A 20,903-nucleotide genomic window follows, 5' to 3' on the forward strand; every position below is an offset into this window, starting at 1 on the left:
AACAGATAAATTTCTTAAAAGATACAACCTACTAAAGCTCATTCAAAAAATTAGATAATTAAATATCCTTATATTTGTTGAACAGTTTGAATTTGGAGTCCAAAACCTACTCACAAAAAACCCCTTCTGGCCCAGATGGCTTCACTGGTGAATTCTATAAAGGAATTCAGAAAGAAATAATACTCACTCTACTTTTCCTGAAAATTGAAGAGGAAGCAATACTTCTCAATTCATTCGATGAGGCCAATATTACTCTGATCCCAACATTAGAAAAAAATTAGAAGAAAACTATAGCCCAATATCCCTCATGAACACAGACGCAAAAATTCTTAACAAAATGTCGGAAAATTTAATCTTAGCAATACATAAAAGTCCAGTGCATCGTGACCATGTCAGGTTTTTCCCAGGACTAAAAAGTTGGCATAACATTCAAAAATCAATCAACATGACTCATCATATTTACAGATTAAAAAATAAACGAATTAACATCTCAGTAGATGCAAAAAAAGCATCTGACAAAATTCAAACATGTATACCTGATAAATATTCAGAAAACTAGGAATAGAAAGAATTTCTCCTCCTGAGAAAGAACGTCTATGAAAAACCTACAGGTGACATCATATTTATTGGGGAAAAATTGAAAGCTTTCCCCCCAAGATGAGGAATAAGGCTAGAATGTTCACTCTTAGCACCTGTATTCAATATTGCATTGGTGATTCTAGCCAGTGCAACCAGGCAAGATGAAGACATAAAAAGTAAACAGAATGGAGAAGAAAGGGCAAACTCTTTTTTCACAGATGACATGATCATCTAAATATCCTATGGAATTTACGAAAAAAGCTACTCTAATAAATAAGCTTAGCAACACTGCAGGGTGAATGATCAATACACAAAAATCAACTGGATTTCCATACACTAGCAACAAACAGAATTTAAATTAAAATTACCGTTTATAATAGCATAAAATGTGATATATTAGCAGATAATTTGACAAAGATATACAAGACTCATACACTGGAAACTACAAAATATTGCTGAGAGAAATTAAGGAAGACTTAAATAAATGGAGAGCTATATTGTGCTCCCTGATTGGAAGACCCAATATTGTGAAGATATCCATTCTGCCAAAATTAATCAATAGCTTCAGTGCATCCCAATCAAAATCTCACCAGGATTTTTGGTAGAAATCGACAAGCTTATTCTAAAATTTATACGGAAAAGCAAAGGAATTATAATTGCCTCGACAACTCTGAAAAAGAACAAGAGTTGGGTAGCTTATACTACCTGATTTCAATTTTTTTAAAAATAAAGCTACAGTAATCAAGAAGTGTAGTACTGCCATAAAGACAGACAAATATCAGTGAAAAGTCTAGAAACAGACTTACATTCAATTGATTTTCAACAGGGCACCCAAGCAATTCAATGGGGGAAAGAACAATTCTTTCAACCGATGGTGCTAGAACAAATGGAGAGGGGTCAGGAGTGGTGGTGGGAAGGATTCCAGAGTCATGAGGAAACATCATCTGGGGGTGATGAATATGTTCACTCACTACTGAATGTGGTGATGGTGTTTATGCCTGTCAAAAACTCATCACATTTTACTGTCTAAACACGTGCTATTTATTGTGCCAGTTATATCTCAATAAAACTGTAAAAAGAAATGCAAAATAATACCAATAAAGAAAAATAACCCAAACTACATTTCTTTTCTACTTAAAAGCAAATGCAAACATGTATATGGTTGGGTGGAGCAAACACATGTAAGCTTTTAGTCAATAAGACAGAGCTCACTAAACCTATAGTCTTTTTTTAAAGTTTATTTTATTTTATTTTATTTATTTATTTGACAGAGAGAGAGACAGCCAGAGAGGGAACACAAGCAGGGGGAGCAAGAGAGGGAGAAGCAGGCTTCCTGCAGAGCAGGGTTCCTGATGCGGGGCTCGATCCCAGGACCCCGGGATCATGACCTGAGCCGAAGGCACATGCTTAACCATCTGAGCCACCCAGGTGCCCCTAAACCTTTACAGTCTTAAAGTACCACCCCAAAGCTGCCCAGTCCTGAAACAGAGGTCATTCTGAACTCTTTAGAGGTGAGCATATTCTTCTAGTGAGTAGTTAAAATACCACCATATTTTTTGGTCAGTTCTTCAGACACTTTTCTTTATTGAAAACCTAGTTTGTTTATATTTATTTTTACATGTTCTTCAGACAATCTGGGCAGAATGTATTAAAAAATACGTATTTAGTGAGCTAAAAACAAACCAACATAAAGAAATTGAGGATTATACTCATGGAAAGCACAGTCAGAAACTACTGGATTGGGCCTGAGGAACTTTCTCAGTTAAAGGAAATTGCCTTAGCTTACCTGTTTTTGTCAGAGGGTGATTGACTAGTTGCCGAATCACACTGTTTTCTGATGACCTCAAAAGCAGCACAATATCAGTTGGAAGACTGTCTCTATTTTTAGCTAAGAACCCATTTGCATTATAGAGGACCTGTTGATAAAGTATATTTCAGTATCACAAAGGATGTCATTCTCATTATCATCACCATCAACAGCGGCAGAATCATCAATAGGTATTTGTTGAGAACTTCCTCTGTGCTGAGCGACAGGTACACAAAGATTTATAAAGGTAGTCCTTTACAACTTGGTTGGAAGAGCAAACTTTTCCAGGTCTAGAGTATATTTTGTCAGAGAGAAATCTGTGTCTTGCTAATTTATTTGGGTTAAAATCATAAAAAAGGTTTGATCCCTCTCATTTATTATGTTGGAAATTTGGTAGTGTTTCCTTTCTCTGTTTGGAGGGTTGAGAGTGACGTAAAGGAGGCACCCTGGGCCATCAAGGGATTCTCCTTTCTATGATAACTGATTCATGCGCAATGAACTGGCCATTATAGATTTTCGTCTCCGTAAGTAGTATGGTCTAAGTACACTATGAGGATTCATGTTTCTGGCACTTCTAAATAATTTTAAGACTTTCTAAAGATCAGGGTGACCCAAAGATTTCTGTAGGATGGATGATCTAATATGGTTGTTGTTATGGGTTGAATCGTGTCCTTCCAAAATTAATATGTTGAATTCCTCATCCCAAATGTGACTGTATTTGGATAGGGTCTTTAAGGTGGTAATTAAGGTTAAATGTGGTCCTAGGGGTGGGACCCTAATCCCATAGGACTGGTATGCTTGTAAGAAGAGAAAGACACACTGGAGATCTCTTTCCCCCGTCAATTACCCAGGTAAAAGGCCACATGAGAACACTGTAAGAATGCACCCATCTGCAAGACAGGGAGAGAGCTCTCACCAGACATCGGCCTTGCTGGCACCTTGATCTTGGACTTCTAGCTTCCAGAACTGTGAGAAAATAAGTTTCTGTGCTTTAAGCCACCCATCCTGCATTATTTTTCTTATGACAGTCCAAGCAGACTAATATAGCTGTTAAAAACAACTGGATAAAATGATCATAGGAAATTCTTAATGGATGTTTTTAGAAAAGGCTTATTTGGAAAAATCATATGCTGAACACCATGGGAGAGGCCAAAACTAAAATCGTTAAAGTAGATTTTTTTTTCAGTGACAAAAGTCTGTGGAATATTGAAGTCTGTGGAATAGAGAAGTCCTAGTAGACCTAAATCTTCCAGGTTCTGTGTTATTTCATTTTGTTCATGTATTTCTCACTCTATGTGTTTCTTTCTTGATTTTAATATCTTCTCAGTCCTCCAATATTTACAACATCATTGTGAAGGAATGACCTGTTATTCTCTGTGGAAGGGAAACAGAGCATCCTTGGGTTTAGGACAATATATCTGAGGTTTGCTTTGCTGTGGGAATGTGCATCTATCAATGCATAAACTTCCAACTGCTGAACAGTCCATTAGTCAACGCCACCTAGGATAGCACCATTACCCGACAACACCTCCAATCTGGCACTTTCTCCTGTTGGGTAGGAGGAGAGACAAAGGCTTCTGTGGAGAGAGAAGTACCTCAAGTCTATAAAAGGCAGTTTATACAAAAGGTTCCCACCTATCATGAAAAGAAGGAAAAAGTAGGTCCCCATTGCCAGCCAATCTCATCCAAAGCCAGATCTTATGATCAGAAAGATGGAAGCTTTGATACTTGTCTTTCTCTTTTCTTTTCTTTCTTGTTTTCCCTTAGTTTCTTAATAAAAATTCCTCTAGAAAAACTATAAGACTGTGTTTGAAAAAGTAGGAGAAGGATTTTTTGTTCACTCTTTCAGGACAGAGTGTAGGAAGCTGGAGAACAGACAGGGCCAGATTGGGGCAGAAACAGGTGGCTATCTCATTATAACCATCTGTAAATATTTTGGGCCATAGTTTTCATGTTTATCATTATTATTTGATGAAAGACTAAGAGAAACTCAGTCATAATTCTTCACAGTTCTTACCTTTCCTGCATAGTGGTGAATTCCAAAACTAAGTTCCATTCTTTTGGGCCTCCAGAAGTACTGTGATTTCAGGTTACCTTCAAATTTTTCTATAGGAAAAAAAATTGAACTCCACTATCAAGCCATGTAAGGAGATCTTCAGAAAATACTGATTGACAGAATCATCTCTTTCACTATAAAATGGACAATGTGCAGTGAAAAGACAATTTTATATAGCTGATAAATGAGATTAGGAGCACAAATGGTGAGACTAAACTCAAGATCATGAATTTAACCATTCTATTATGATTTAGAGCAGCAGTTCTTAAACCTTGGCAAGCAACAGAACCCACCCCCCCCACCGCCCCCAGAGGACCTATTAAAACACAGAGTTTCTGACTTAGTAGGTCTGGGCATGGGGGGAATCCGAGAAGGATTCTACTTGGAAGTAGAGGAAGGAAATTACCTGAGATGAACTGATCAAAGAGGTTTGTGAAACCCAGTTTGATGTGAAGCCATGAGCCTAGAAATTTGGTATTCTGGCTCTCCTTTCTATTAGAATAAGTTATTACTGATTACATAGGAAAAATGTAGGGTCATAAAGGCAGTTACAGTCCTATAACAATTGTGTCACCTTCAGAGAATTTTTTACTCCACGTCCTAGAAGGGACATTTTAACCTCAAAAATCAAGTGACTGCTATGAGACAATTTTCCCCAGAACTTTGGGGTTGTTTTGTTTTCCATCAGTACTGTCCAATTAGAGGAGAGAATAAGCCAATGAGTGAGTCAGCAGGAAACAACATCACAGACTTACTGGTAAGAAACAGACTCTATCACCCAAAGTAAATGAGAGAAAATGTGAATCCAAATTTTCTGCAAATATTTATTATACATAATCAATATCTCCAACCATCAGGGAATACAGTATTTCTACATTAAAAAATGATTTTTTTTACTTGAACAAGCTAAAGTTTTATTTTTTAATCTAAGGAGTAAGACGTTTTTAATTTTAACCATTTTAGATGATAATCTTTTAAACATATCTTTGCCTTCTCAAACAGAAAAAATGAATATGTTTATGCTTTCTTTGATGACTCAGGATTATTGTGAATATTTATTAATGTACTGTAATTCAGAGATTATTAAAGTATTGGAGGCTATTTGCCTCTATTAGTCAAGTGCCTAGATGAATTTATTTCCTTCTCATTAGCTATCTCTTTTCAAATTCCAGAGCTGGCCTTTTGCCCTGCCCTTAAATTTCTAATTTGGGGCTAGGTAGTTTCTTTTTCAGGGAGGGGGGCCTTGATAATTTCTAAGGTTATTTCTAACATAAGATCCTATGACTGGGGCTCTACCAATGTAAGAAGTCCAATATCAAACTTGTTTAATTCATCACTAAATGTTTCACCCTATTTTTTTAAATTTAATTTTATTATGTTATGTTAGTCACCATGCATTACATCATTAGTTTTTGATGTAGTGTTCCATGATTCATTGTTTGCGTCTAACACCCAGTGCTCCATTCAATACGTGCCCTCTTTAATACCCATCAGTGGGTTAACCCATCCCCCTCACCTCCCTCCCCTCTAAAATCCTCAGTTTGTTTCTCAGGGTCCATAGTCTCTCATGGTTCATCTCCCCCTCCAATATCCCCCCCTTCATTTTTCCCTTCCTACTTTTTTTTTTTAACATATAATGTATTATTTGTTTCAGAGGTACGGGTCTGTGATTCAACAGTCTTACACAATTCACAGCGCTCACCATAGCACATACCCTCCCCAGTGTCTATCACCCAGCCACCCCATCCCTCCCACCCCACCCCCCACTCCAGCAACCCTCAGTTTGTTTCCTGAGATTAAGAATTCCTCATATCAGTGAGGTCATATGATACATGTCTTTCTCTGTTTGACTTATTTCGCTCAGCATAATACCCTCCTGTTCCATCCACGTCGTAGCAAATGGCAAGATTTCGTTTTTTTTTGATGGTTGCATAATATTCCATTGTGTGTGTGTGTGTGTGTGTGTATACCACATCTTCTTTATCCATTCATCTGTCGATGGACATCTTGGCTCTTTCCATAGTTTGGCTACTGTGGACATTGCTGCTATAAACACTGGGGTACATGTACCCCTTCTCACCCTATTTTAAACATTCACTGGTCCAGATATTAGACCCAAAGCCTCTTCTTTAAAGTTACATATGCAGGCTTTGTGATAGCTATTTTCTCCCAGATAATTAAAAACATTCTTTTTAAGTCATTCAGAGCATTATACAACTGAAGCAAAAAACAATGCAGACATGTATTTAAAACTCACCCACAAGAGTCTGGTCAGTGGCCTTGGGAAATTGACTTTCTTCATCGAGTAGGGATAGTAGACCCATTGGCTTCTGCAGAAACATATCTAGGAGGGGCAGGTTATCTTCATATTCAATCACTCTGGCATTAACACCTTCATTTAGGTATTCATTCTATAACAGGACACGATACATAGAAAAAATTCACTAAAAGATTTGTGAATTGTGAAATTGTGAATTTGTGATAGGTAGCTTGACAGTAATTACCACGAACTTTTTTTTACACATATTATAATAAATTGCTTCCTATGACATTGCCATTAAACTGAGGCTATCGTTTTATTTTTCTTTCCCCAAAATTGCTACTTCATTAAAGTCAGCGGTGGCTCAGGGTAATAATAAAAAGTTTCTAGTCTCTATACCAGAATTATAGACATCTTAGGCTTTCAAAATGCAAGAGAACATGTTGGTAACAAGCAGTAATAAAGTTACACTCCAGAATTTATAGAATATCAATTAGGTATATCTTAGAGTTACATTTCCCCCAATTTAAACTTTTGATCTAGTTTCAGAAATGGATCTCTCAAGAACATTTACTTAACTTCTCAGTCACCGTGACATTTACATTGTTAGTAGGTGGACAAGTGGGTCATAGGAACAACAAGTGGATTTAGAACCAAGAACACACAGGTTCATATCCGAGCTCTGCCTCTTAACTAGCCATACAATCCTTTGGAAATTTCTTTTACTCTGTAATCTCCCACTGCCTCATTTATCACATGGAGGAAATGATCTCCATCTAACAAAGTAAATCTATCTGGTACATTAATAATCAGTTGCTGCTGAGTATACTATAAGATGCATAAAATAAAAACGACAAATAACAATTAGTGTTAAGATCATGGTGCCCGAACAACACAGATGTTGATGATCTATTTTGCTAAAGGGGCATGAAGAGCTGTGCTCTTGTTCTGTTTATGACTCTTCCCTCACACTGTGCCCCTCCCCCAGTGCTACACTTTGTAAGGGGACATGCATGACCCCTGGAAGACTTGTAGTCATGCTCCCATGCTTGGCACTCACCGGTTCTCAGGTGACCAAGCAACTATCACTGGGAAGCGTATGAAACAACTCTTGACTTGGGCAAAATATCCTGCACCATTCATAAATATAAAATGACAGGCTCTTTTCATTATTATTTTAACTTTAAAAAAAATCTTTTTTTAAGGAGGCTCCACGCCCAGGACGGAGCTCAATGCGGGGCGTGAATTCACAACCCGGAGACCAAGACCTGAGCTGAGATCAAGAGTTGAAAGCCTAACTGACTGAGCCACCCAGGGGCCCCTTCATTATTATTTTAATATATTCTTTAATTCATTAAAGATTTTCATTAAACATCTCATAATAAGGCACCGTGATGGGTGATAAAGAGATGTTTTAACACAAACTCCCTATCCTCAGTGGATTTAAGATATAACTTGAGTGATAAGGTTAGTAAATAAATACTCAAAATGCAAGGTAACATATGATAGATAAACAATATGTACAATGTACTATAAGGAGTTCAGAGAAAGAGAATTTATTTCCAGCAACTTTGTGGAGGAATTAGCCAATGGCAGGTGGGGCATTTGATAAGCCTAAACTTTTTTTTTTTTTTTTAATTTATTTGAGAAAGAGAGAATGAGAGACAGCACGAGAGGGAAGAGGGTCAGAGGGAGAAGCAGACTCCCTGCTGAGCAGGGAGCCCGATGTGGGACTCGATCCTGGGACGCCAGGATCATGACCTGAGCCAAAGGCAGTCGCTTAACCAACTGAGCCACCCAGGCACCCAAGCCTAAACTTTTAATCAGTATTTTGGAGTCTTATGAAATTGAAATCTCATTTCAAGGGTGTCACCAGGAAAACTAAATGTACATTTTTAATACAAAAAACTAATATGTAAAAATTTGGCAGTGCCCTTTGGCCTAAAAGGTAGATCACCTGAAGGTCATTTAGTTTAGCCAGTACATAAAAATAGAAACAATGTCTGGAAGTTTCACAGCTTTTGCATTTGAAGGTAACCTTGGGAGCAATATGCAGACCCAGAATGACTTTACTAGTAGACACATCAGGCTGACAGCACATTACAGCTTAAATGACAACTGTAAAGTTCAGAAGAGGTTTTGTATAGAAAGCACACAAGGTTAAGGTCTAAATCAATGCATTTGTCATTTCTGTTTGCCTGTGTCAAAATCCACGGAACGCTTTTGTGGCAGGTCAGACAGAACAGAGATGAGTAACTTGGAAAACAATGGGCTCCCCTCAAAGATACTTGTTAGTATTATGGACTCCAGGCAAACCAACGGAGAGAACATCCTATTACTCAGGATTTATAAAGCATTTTTAGTACAATGAGCCTGCCTAAAACAACAGATTATGTATTTTTATAGCGGTTATGACGTCAAGATACTTAGTTGTTTTTAAGCATAAGTGGAGAAACGAAGCTCGTATAACTCTTAAGAAAGTCCTCTGCTATGACCTGTACGTTAAAAATACATTTAGAGCAGAAGGTAAGTGGAGTTATTAACTGCAGTAAAGGACTGTTTAGCATATATTACCCCTGCTCTGAGTTCCCTTTTGAGAAGGGCAGGTGAATAATTATTTAAGTATAAATCAAGGAAGTGAGGGAAATCAGAAGACTTGGATGTTAAGGTGGCTTCATGCCTGAGTCGAGAGCTTGCTTGTTTTTCATTGAGTTTTCAGTGTGATTTGGAAAAAGGACACGGTGGCAAGAAAGCCCATGGAAGGTGCCCCGACCCACAGCTCTGGCCTAGGTACAGGGCTAAAATGTCACCGCAGGAGAGAGTCTCGATGAAAAAGTTGAGTCCTCAGCCTCACACAGCAGCATGGAAATGTGGCTCCCATAGGCTGAGAGGCTGCAAGCTTCCACGTGGCTTGGAAGGTGGGTGGGAACGTGAGCTTTGCCCCCTCCGCCCAGACTGTCACACGATGCAGGATGGACGCTCACCTCCTCAGAGAGACCTTCCCCCACCACCCAGACTAATTCAACAACCCTCCTTCTTCTGCTGGTCACTCTCTATCCCTCCTCCATCATGTTTTAAATTCTTTCACGGCATTTCTAGCATTTTTACTGGTTTATTATTCGCCCTCTCTTGTTAGATGGGAACTCCAAGAGGACAAGCACTTTTACTCACCTCTCTATTATGGAGCTCAGTTTCTAGGGAGACCTGAGCATGTTAAATAAATGATTGCGTGTTAAAGATTGAACTGTCCCCTCCCCACCCCCAAGTTCATAGGTTGAAGCCCTCAAATCCAATGTGAATTTGGAGATTGGGCCGTTCAGGAGGTAATTAAGGTCAAATGAGGAAATCAGGGCAAGGCTGGAATCCCACAGGGTGAGACCCCAGGGAGGCGACTGCGCGGAGTGAAAGCCACGTGAGGTCACAGGGAGAAGGCAGCCATCTGCAAGTCCAGGAGTCTGGCCTCAGAGAAACCAAACCTGTCCCTGCTTTGATCTTAGACTTCTAGCTTCCAGAACGGTCAGGAAATAAACTTCTGTTGTTTCAGTTCCCCAGTCTGTGATATCTTATGGCAGCCCCAACAGAGGAATACATGAGCTTTCTGGATTCCTTTTGTTAAAAGTCATTTTGAAAACCTGTTTTCCAGATAGAGGAAGATTGGAGTGAAAACAATAAATCATGTGTGCATGCATAATCCTCAGCTTCTGATTATAAATATAATACATGCTCATATAAAATTTAAAATACGGAAAAACTATGAAGACCTCAAAATTCACATACAAATTCATCTCCTCTAAATGCTTAACAATTAGGGGAATCTTTTTAGTCTTTCTCTATGCATAATATTTTTGATAACAAAAATTATGCTGTTTATTCAATTTTAATTTTACCTTATTTCCTTTGACAAAATGGAATGGAGAACACGTAATTAATATATTTTCATGAACATTATTTGAATGGCTACCAAAGATTATATACTGTAGTTTTCTATTCCATTTTCTTATTTGGGGACAATTTAGATTATTTCTTTAACTATTTATTTTTTATTTTTTTAAGTAATCTCTATACCCAGCGTGGGACTTGAACTCACGACCCTGAGATCAAGAGTCCCATGTTCCACCAGCTGAGCCAGGCATGTGCCCCCTATCTATTTTAAATAGTGCTCTGATGTACATCTTTGTGCACCAAATTTTTCTGTATTTTGGATTTTATCTTTAGGACAGATGAGCTGGTCAACTCATAAATGTTTTACAGGCTCCTGATGAGCATTTCTAGATTGATTGTTTTTAAAGCTTGCAGCAATGTGCTTTCTAATCAGCACTGCATATATACTCCTATGTGTACGCACTTGCTGCATCCTCGCCCGCACTGAATATTCTCATTAAAAACCTTTTTCTGGTATCTTTGATAGGTGAAAATGATAGCACATTGTTGCATGTGCGTTTCTTTGACTAGATCTTAAACTACTTAAGAAGATAGTTCGGAGGGGAAATAAAGTAGATCTATGCCTAACACATTACACAATGACTGCCAGCTACTATGAGGAGTGTTATTATTCTGGAACAGATAATAATAAACATAATTTAACTTCTTCTTGGGCTCAGAGATAACATCACACCCCCGTCCCTTGTTGTGATATTGCTGAAGATTCATGAAGCTAGAGATCAGAGTTAAGCAGAGGAAAAGCTCTTCACTGAAAACATCCCCGATGTCAAGTTAACTTTTGTTCCTTTGTCTCTTTCTCATTTGTTTCTACATGTTCTCCTGGTCATGTGCTATCACTATCTTCCTTAGGAATCATTCCTGAGGACACCTGGCTAGTTTAGTCAGCAGAGAATATGCCTCTTGATCTCGGGGTTGTAAATTTGAGCCCCATGGGGGGTGTAGAGATTACTTAAAAATACCTTAAAAAAAAAAAAAAAAAAGAATCCATTCCTGAAGCTGGATTCTGACTGACTTTCCCGGGGAAATTATCTTCTTTTTCCTCCCCCAGCTTCATGGAGATATAATGGACATATAACATTGTGGAAGTTTAAGGTGTATGATGTACTGACTTGATACACTTACATATTACAAAATGATTACCACCATAGTCAGCTAGCACCTCCATCACATCACTAACTACCATTTCTTTTTTTGTGGTGAGAACATTTAAGATCTACTCTCTTAGGAACTTTCAAGAATATGGTGCAGTTTTATTGATTGAAATCACCATATTGTACATTAGGTCCCTAGGACTTACTCATCTTCAAACTGGAACTGTACTCTTTGACCAATATCTCCCCAATTCCTGAAGCTCCCAGACACTGGTAACCACCATTCTAGTCTCTGATTTTCACTTAGCATAATGCCCTCAAGTTTCCATCTATGTTGTCACAATTAACAGGATTTCTTTCTTTCTCATGGCTAAATATATTCCATGGGGGTATGTAGTGTGTGTGTGTGTGTGTGTAATATTCTCTATCCATTCATCTTTTGACAGACACTATTGTTGTTTCCACTACTGTGACTAATGCTTCAATGAACATGGGAGTGCAGACATCTCTTAAGAGATCTTGTTTAATTTCCTTTGGATATATACCCAGAAGTGGGATTGCTAGATCATATGGCAGTTCTATTTTTAATTTCTGAGAAGCCTCCATACTGTTTTCCATAGTGGTTAGTGATTTATATTCCCACCAATAATGCACAAGGATTTCCTTTTGTCCATATCTTCACCAACACTTATTATCTTTTTTAATGATAGCCATATAACCAGTGAGGTGATACCTCATTGTGGTTTTGATTTACATTCTCCTGATGATTAATGATGTCAAGCATCTTTTCATGTACTTGTTAGCCGTTTGTGTGTCTTTGGAAAAATGTCTAATCAGATCCTTTGCCCACATTTTAATCAGATTTTTTTTTTTTTTTGCTCTTGAGTTGTATGAGTTCTATATGTTTTGGATATTAACCCCTTATCAGATATATGATTGACAAATATTTTCTCCCATTGCATAGGTTGCCTTTTTGTTTTGTTGATGGTTTCCTTTGCTGGGCAGAAGCTTTTTAGTTTGATGTAGTCCCACTTGTTTATTTTTGTTTTTGCTGCCTTTGCTTATGGCATCAAATCCAAAAAATTATTGCCAAGAATGGTATCAAGGAGTTACCCCTTAGGTTCTCTTCTAGGAGTTTTACAGTTTCAGGTCTTGTGTTCAAGTCTTTAATCCATTTTGAGTTGATTTTTGTGTATGGTATAAGATAGGGGTCCAATTTCATTCTTTTGCATATGGCCTCCCAGTTCTCCCAGCACCATTTATTGAAGAGCCAATCCTTTCCCTTTTGTGTATTCTTGGGACCCCTGTCAAAAACTAATTGACCATATATACTTGGGTTCATTTCTGGGCTCTCTATGTTGTTCCATTGATCTATGTGTCTGTTTTTATTCCAATACCACACTGTTTTGATTACTATGGCTTTGTAATGTAGTTTGAAATCAGGATGTGTGGTGTCTCCAGCTTCATTCTTTCTTAAGATTGCTTTGGCTTTTTGAAGTGTTTTGTAGTTCAATACAAATTTGAGGTTGTTTGTTCTATTTCTGTGAAAAATGCCATCAGAATTTTGTTAGGGACTGTACTGTATCTCTAAATTGCTTTGGGCATTTTAACAATATTAATTCTTCCATTTATTTGTACCTTATTCAACTTCCTTCCTTAATGTATTATAGTTCTCAGTATACAGATCTTTCACCTCCTTGGTTAAATTTTATTCCTAAGTATTTTATTCTTTTTGATGTTATTGTAAATAGGACTGCTATCTTAATTTTTTTTCTGACAGATTGTTGTTAGTGTATAGAAATGCAACTGATTTTTTATATTGATTTTGTATCTGCAACTTTACTGAATTTGTTGAATTAGTTCTCATAATTTTTTGGTGGAGTCTTTAGAGTTCTCTACATGTAATTTCATGTCATCTGCAAATAGAAACAATTTTACTTCTTCCTTTCCGATTTGAATGCCTTTTATTTCATTTGCTTGCCTAATCACTCTGGCTAGAATTTCCAAGACCATGTGGAGTAAAAGTGGTGACAGCAGGCATCCTTGTCTTGTTCCTTATCATGTAGGAAAATCTCTTAGCTTTTTACCTTTCAGTATGTTAGTTGTGGATTTGTCCTATATGACCTTTATTATGTTGAGGTATGTTCCCTCTATAACCACTTTTTTGAAACTTTTTATCATGAATGGATGTTAAATTTTGTCAAATGCCTTTTCTGCTTCACTTTGTTAATTGGTATATCACATTAATGATTTGTGTCTGTAGAACCATCCTTGTGCTCCTGTAATAAATCCCACTTGGTTATGGTGTATGGTAGTTTTAACATATTGTTGTCAGGTTTGGTTTGCTAATATTTTGTTGAAGATTTTTGCATCTATTGGTCATCAGGGATCTTGGTCTGTAATTTCCTTGTCTTGTAGTGTCCTTGCCTGGTTTTTGGTATCAGGGTAATGTGCGCCTCGTAAATTAAGTTTGAAGTTTCCTCCTCTTTTATTTTTTTGAGAGAGTTTGAGAAGAATTGATATTAATTCTTACGTGTTTGGTAGAATTTACCAATGAAACCATGTGGTCCTGGACTTTTCTCTGTTAGGAGATTTTTAATTACTAATTCAATCTCTTTACTAGTAATTGGCTTGATGATATTTTCTATTTCTTTATGATTCAGTCTTGGTAGGTTGTATGTTTCTAAGAATTTGTTCATTTTTTCTAGGTTTTCCAATTTGTTGGTGTAGAACTGTTCATAGTAGTCTCTTATGATCATTTGTATTCCTGTGATATCAGTTGTAAAGTCTTTTTCATTTCTAATTTTATTTACGTCAGTCCTCTTTCTTGTTTTCTTGGTTAGTCTAGCTGAAGGTTTGTCAATTTTATTTATTTTTTAAAAAAACCACAGCTCCTAGTTTCATTGTTCTTTACTATTGTCCTTTTAGTCTCTATTTCATTTATTTCTACTCCGATCTTTGTTATTTCCTTCCTTCTAACTTTGGACTTAGCTTGTTTCTTCTTCTAGTTCACTGAGGTATAAAGCTAAATTTGCTTTTTTGAGATCTTTTTTCCCCTTAATACATGTGTTTATCATTATAAACGTCCCTCTCCTTAGAACTGCCTTTGCTGCATCCCGTAAGTTTTGGTATGTGGCGTTTTCATTTCCATTTGTCTCAAGATAGTCTTTGATTTTTCTTTCCATTTCCATTTGACCCATTGTCATTCAGGAATATGTTGTTTAATTTCCACATATTTGTGAAGACAGACTGCATCACCATGTAGAAGACAGACAGGTCCTACCTAACCCCCAAAAGCACCACCTCATCATTGTACCATGGGAGAATACTTTCTACTACCACCTGATAGTTTTATCTGAGTCTGAAGTTTCAAAAAGGTTTTCCTGACATCACCAGGGTTTCAATCAAGGAATTTGGCTCAAATGATATTTTTCTTTTATAAAAGGTGGGCATATGTAGCGACTGGGGATAATGGAGTCTTTCACTGAACTTACACCTCTGAAATGAAGTCATATCCCTTTCATGTAGGTGAGTCTATCGTTTAACACTGTTCCATAGTTCCAGCTATTTTAGATTCCAGAAAAATTTTAACAGCTGGTATAGCTGATCCTCAATATTTATTTTCTTGAGTTTGCTGTTTGGAAGTCATAAATCAGTATCTCTTTTATTTTTAGAAGGATAGTCCACTTGATAGAGGATTTTAATCCAGGGATGGTATTAGGAATTCACCTATGTTTGCGTCACTCTGGATAGACCATTGTAGAAGATGCCACATTTCCTCAAACATTCGTGGAGCACCTACTATGTGTTAGAAGAAGGTGGGCCTGGGGAAGGTAAAAATAAAGACAAAAAGGTAGAGTCCCTGTCCTTTAGGGCATAGAAAATAGTCTCTCTGCCTTTCCATTCTAACCCTGAAGTCATATCTTAGGGTTTCTTTGCTGGTGCTATATTTTCTTTTTCAGTTGTTCCATTAGTTCTACGTCCTTCTTTTCAGGTGGTTTCTGCTTCCTCCAGGGTCCCAGTCTCTGCTACCACTGCCACGTGCCCCAATGTTGATGCTCTCTCCAGTTCCTTCTTTCCTGCCTTATGTGGATCCCCCTTGGCCTTTCAGGTGAAAGACTGTCTCTCTCTCTCTTTTCCTTCCTTCCCCTCTCTCTTTCTCTTTCCTTTTCTTCTGCATGAGAGGTTATTTTGTTAGGTCCCTGGTTCTTCTCAACTTTCCTTATTTGTGAGAAGAACCCCAGATACTTATCAGAAGACCCAGATTCTGGTCCTGGCTCTGTTTCGTCAGTGTGTGACTTCAAGCAAGTCACAAGAAGTCATTTTTATCTGTGACACATAGATGATCTACTTAGGTTTCTTCTGGTTCAAACATTTCAAAAGCCCCAAACTGCCTGAATGTGTTGTGAAACATAATGAATGAATGCATAAACATTCTGTTGACAGAACATGTGCAAGGGGAAAGAAGCCACATAAACACATTTATCCCCTGACGTCTGCCTTTTAGTAAAAGAATTCCTACTCACCAACTGCTCATACGAGTGTGCACATTTATGGAAACACTGCCCACAGTGGAAAGAAACCATTGAGAAGTCACTCATTCTAATCATCTTCATTCTAGGAAGAACATTTTAAAGGCTGAAAATCTGGGATTTAGGGTGCTATCACTACTCAAGGTTAGTTGAGTATTTTTATCATAGTGAAAGAAGAAACTGTGCCACCTTTCATTTTGAAATAAGTTGAAACGTAAAGAAAAGTTGCAAGAATAGTACTAAGAATTCCCATGTGCCCTTCCCCAAATTCTTCAGTTGCTAGTATTTTACCACATTTACTTTATCATTCGCTCTCTTTTATATACATAGTATTTTTAGTAGTAACATTTCACTGAAAGTAACTAAATATTTGTAAAAACTAAAAATGAAGAAAACAAGGTGATGATATGTGTGTTGTAAAAATCTAAACTCTTGATGTAAAATAATTTTGATTTGAAATCTATTTCCTCCTGTGCTTTCTATCCAAAGTGGATCTCAATGATCCTGTTGATTTTTACATTGATGTTAATGGGAAGCCATGGGGAATGTTGATCATCATTAACTTGGGAAGACATAGGTTATTGATTTAGAATTTGACAAGTAACCTAATGAGAAAGTATTTTGGATAATTTGTAATAAAACATACTTGTTTTATTTTACATATATTTAATGAACTTTGGAGAAAAAAGTTTTAAATGGAAAAACAGAAAAACAGAAAAGGAAACAATGTATTTTAAGGCGAACATTTTAATCTAGTCACTTTTTGTGGAAGATACCTATTCTTGAAAACTCTTCAAAAGCCATAAAATATCTTACAAATTTATATTCTACTGGAAGGTGACAGGTATTGGCTTAGGATAAGGATCAGTTTTGTCAGCAGTATGCTCTAATCTGACATGAAGAAAACTAGAGTCATTGAATGGATCTATGCTCCCTATTAGGTATTCCTTTAAAAATTACTTTATATCATAATGAAAATATTTTTAAAAATTCTTTAAAACAATACCAAATTATCAAAATAAGTACCGCAAATCCCCACATCATATTAGAGGTGCTGACCCAACTTCACTGATAAAAGAGAAACACAGTGTGTGCGGGATGGGTGTGGGGCGAGGGATGAGGGGGACACGGGAGCCCAGGAGGCTGCCTGCCAAGGGCCAGCAGGAGAACTGGGAGCTGCTGTAGGGATTCTCCACACACTGACCCAATCACTTGGATATCAACTTCCAAACTCACTGAGTATGTGAGAAGTTTAAGGAACATTTGTATGTGATCTCAAACAGTAACCCAAAGCTTGGCTGAGCATTTAAAGAGCAAGATTTGTTGTATCAAGGATTTCTTTCTTTTCTTTAAAGATTTGATTTATTTGAGAGAGAGAGAGCGCACAAGCAGGGTAAGGGGCAGAGGGAGAGGGAGAAGGACAAGCAGACTCCCCGCTGAGCGTGGAGACCGACTCGGGGCTCGATCCCAGGACCCTAAGATCATGACCTGAGCTGAAGTCATATGTTTAACTGACTGAGCCACCCAGGCTTCTCTTGCTGTATCAAGGGTTTCTTAAATGCATGGTTGTCTTAATGCTTAAAGAAAATGCCTATAAAATGGCCCTTATCACTTGGAGAGCTAAAATAAGACAAATGCTACCATCACTGCACACATACGGTTTGTTTAATGGGGAAGAAATTTGGATATGAAATAGAAATTCACATTTTGCAAGCAAAACAATTTGCAGACATTTATAAGGGGTTTATTTTGAATTACCCACACATTTTTTTTTATCAGATGACTGATTCTTTTTACTTTGTAATGTAAAAAAAAGTTGAAAATGTAGATACTGTATAATGAATGAATTCTTATTCTTTGTAATTGCCACAAATTACGTGTTGGAACCCATATTCAAAATCTCAAAAGCTTCAAATTTTAGGCTATGAACAGCCGGAGATGAAAGTCATACACATCACTTACTGCAAGAGAAGCCAGAACCGTAATTGCGGTTATTGTTTCCATTATGTGTTGTAAATGGTTTCCTGCTCATAAAATGACTTCTAACTTTTAATTCTAAACCCACGGGTAGATATATAAATGATATATGTAACAGCTTCTCCTTGTAGAGAACAAATTTTTTTTTTTTTTTTAAAGATTGTATTTATTTATTTGAAGAGAGAGACACAGTGAGAGAGGGAACACAAGCAGGGGGAATGAGAGAGGGAGAAGCAGACTCCCCGCTGAGCAGGGAGCCCGATGCAGGGCTCAATCCCAGGACCCTGGGATCATGACCTGAGCCGAAGGCAGACGCTTAACGACTGAGCCACCCAGGCGCCCCAGAGAACAAATATTAATAGTTCACTTTAAAAATGAACTTTAATTCAGTTAACAGCCAGAAAGATGTGCTGCAGTAATGGATAAGAATGCTCATCTTAGGTATAAGAGGGAGTAGAAGCAAGTAGAGTGAATCTTCAGGATTCTAGAACAATGCTTTGCAGGATACCTAATGGCCCCAAAGAACAATGGCATTTGCTCCAACTCAAACGCATGCCCATTGGTTACTTATCAATGGTTGGTTGTTCATTCCCCTTGATTTGAAACAAACTTCTAGGGAACAGGGTTCATTTCTTTTGAATGTGCTACACCACAATCATTACACCATAGGGCACCATTAAAAGAAAGGACAAAACCCACCAACCACAGCATCAGCATGACTCTAACTTGAAAAGAACTTCAAGCGTTCTATCACACTTTGATTACCGTTGTGCTCTCTTACACATGGAAAAAGCCAGAAAATAAACGAAAACAACCAAACAAAAGCAAAATCCTGGCTACATAATCAGTGTGGAGATTCGGTGAAGGCTGCTGTAAAAAGATGCCTCCCTTATCACACATGGGGTTACTTGTTTGCTGCCCTTTGAGCTGCTAACTAAAAGCTTTTTGAAAAATACGGGAGTAAACAGTGTGCATCAAAACACTGCAGATACAAATGTAATAGGAGGCTGACATATGAATACCTTATTTGTGGAATTAATAAAATTGACGGAAAAATGATACATTTTTCAGTTGCAACTCATTTAGAAGAGTTTGAATCTTGAATATTAAAAGATTACCACTATACTCAGTGTCTGTTTGTAGGAGCCGGGACTGTTATTGTTATTTAATTTTCAGACGATTGTTTTCAGATATAAATTGTCCCTTTAAATTTTGTTAAAGTCAATATATATAAAATGGTTCTCCTTTTGCTGGAAAAGTATGGAAGCTTCAAATATTATGAAACATCAAACTCCAGAAAAATTTCAGGAGCTATGTGTTATTTAAAACTATCCACCCAACAAACTATGGATTAAGTCAGTGCCATAAACTCTTTTGCGAAAAAGGTCTTACTGTAGTCTATTGATTATTGTTTTAGTGGAAAGTAATAGGGGGTGCCTGGGTGGCTCAGTCGGTTAAGCGTCTTGACTCTTGATTTCCGCTCAGATATTGATCTCAGGCTTGTGAGTTCAAGCCCTTTGTTGGGCTCCATGCTGGGCACGGAGCCTACTTAAAAAAAAAAATAATAGCAGAAAGCCAGCCCTGCACACTTGGCTTAGGTTCTCTCGATGATAACCTTAACAACAACAAAAAGAAAGTAACGGGAAAGTGATCTTGAAATTACCCTGATAACCAACTTTGCTGGAGTGTCTCACTGTATATCACATATCAGTTGAACTTGGGCTAAATAAGGAAACCCTTTCAGCAAACCTTTCTTTATGTTCCAGTGTTGCAGGACTGTCTGTAAAGATAATGTTTGTTGGTTTAAATAGAACCAGAAGTTGTTTCATCTGTGAAGGTGTTGCCTAAGGCTTGTGTCTTGCTCAGATTGCCCAGATTATTTGAATATCCATGAAATTGAGAATAGTATGTCCTACTGATAAGCAATTATGGCATTATAAAATCAAGGAGCTCACAGGTCAAACCTGTGATTATATTTGACTAAGGAAAGTGTGACCACGACTTTAATTAATGATTTGGCTTAATAGCTGTTTCTCATTTATAGAAATCAGAATAAGTGCATTCTCAACCTGTGATAGCTACTACACACAGCTATACTAAGCATTTCTCAGTTACAATTTTCACATTCATAGAGAAGTGACAGAGTGGGAAAAAAGAAAAAGAAAAACAAACCAAACCAAACATGTGCACCCACATGTTAAAATCTAGAGAATCACTGACTAATCCCATATGCAGCGGATCACACACCATTGACCTGATCATTCAGCTGCCAATGCGTGGCCTGTAAGATTATGAAGCAGGGATTCTGCGTAGTTACCTTAGGAAGGCGCTTGAAAGGATTGTGAATGGCCTTAATTCCTCAAACTGCTTTGTATAATCCTGGATTCTAGTTGAAATTTTAATTTCTTGGGGGCAATTTTGAGTTGTTTTGTCTTGAAAGCCTCTCAAGGATATTTAAAAGAGCCTACCAGAATAGTTTCATTTGTAGCAGGCCCAAAGGCAAAAAGTATTAAGAGCATTAGGATCATGGATAAAATTCAAGACTATCAACCAAAGTGCACTGTAAACTACAAATCCTATAAAAAGTAAAAAGCAAATAATTATTGAAAATGATGGGGGCGCCTGGGTGGCTCAGTTGTTAGGCATCTGCCTTCAGCTC

The 20,903-nt window shown here is 37.4% G+C and overlaps 1 protein-coding gene across 1 annotated transcript in view; it reads right to left on the minus strand.

Moving 5' to 3' along the window:
- Positions 1–20,903, minus strand: part of MYO3A (myosin IIIA) — a 221,092-nt gene that overhangs the window by 75,169 nt on the left and 125,020 nt on the right. Inside the window, exons 19-21 of the mRNA XM_035029490.1 lie at positions 6,700–6,853; positions 4,404–4,492; positions 2,366–2,495 (exon numbers count right to left, since the gene is read on the minus strand). Coding sequence (XP_034885381.1) covers positions 2,366–2,495; positions 4,404–4,492; positions 6,700–6,853 — 373 coding nt within the window. The remainder of the gene's footprint in view (positions 1–2,365; positions 2,496–4,403; positions 4,493–6,699; positions 6,854–20,903) is intronic.

The sequence above is a fragment of the Mirounga leonina genome, unplaced genomic scaffold (assembly GCF_011800145.1).
Source record: "Mirounga leonina isolate KUSES-001 unplaced genomic scaffold, KU_Mleo_1.0 Mir_242, whole genome shotgun sequence".
NCBI classification, from domain to species: Eukaryota; Metazoa; Chordata; class Mammalia; order Carnivora; family Phocidae; genus Mirounga; species Mirounga leonina.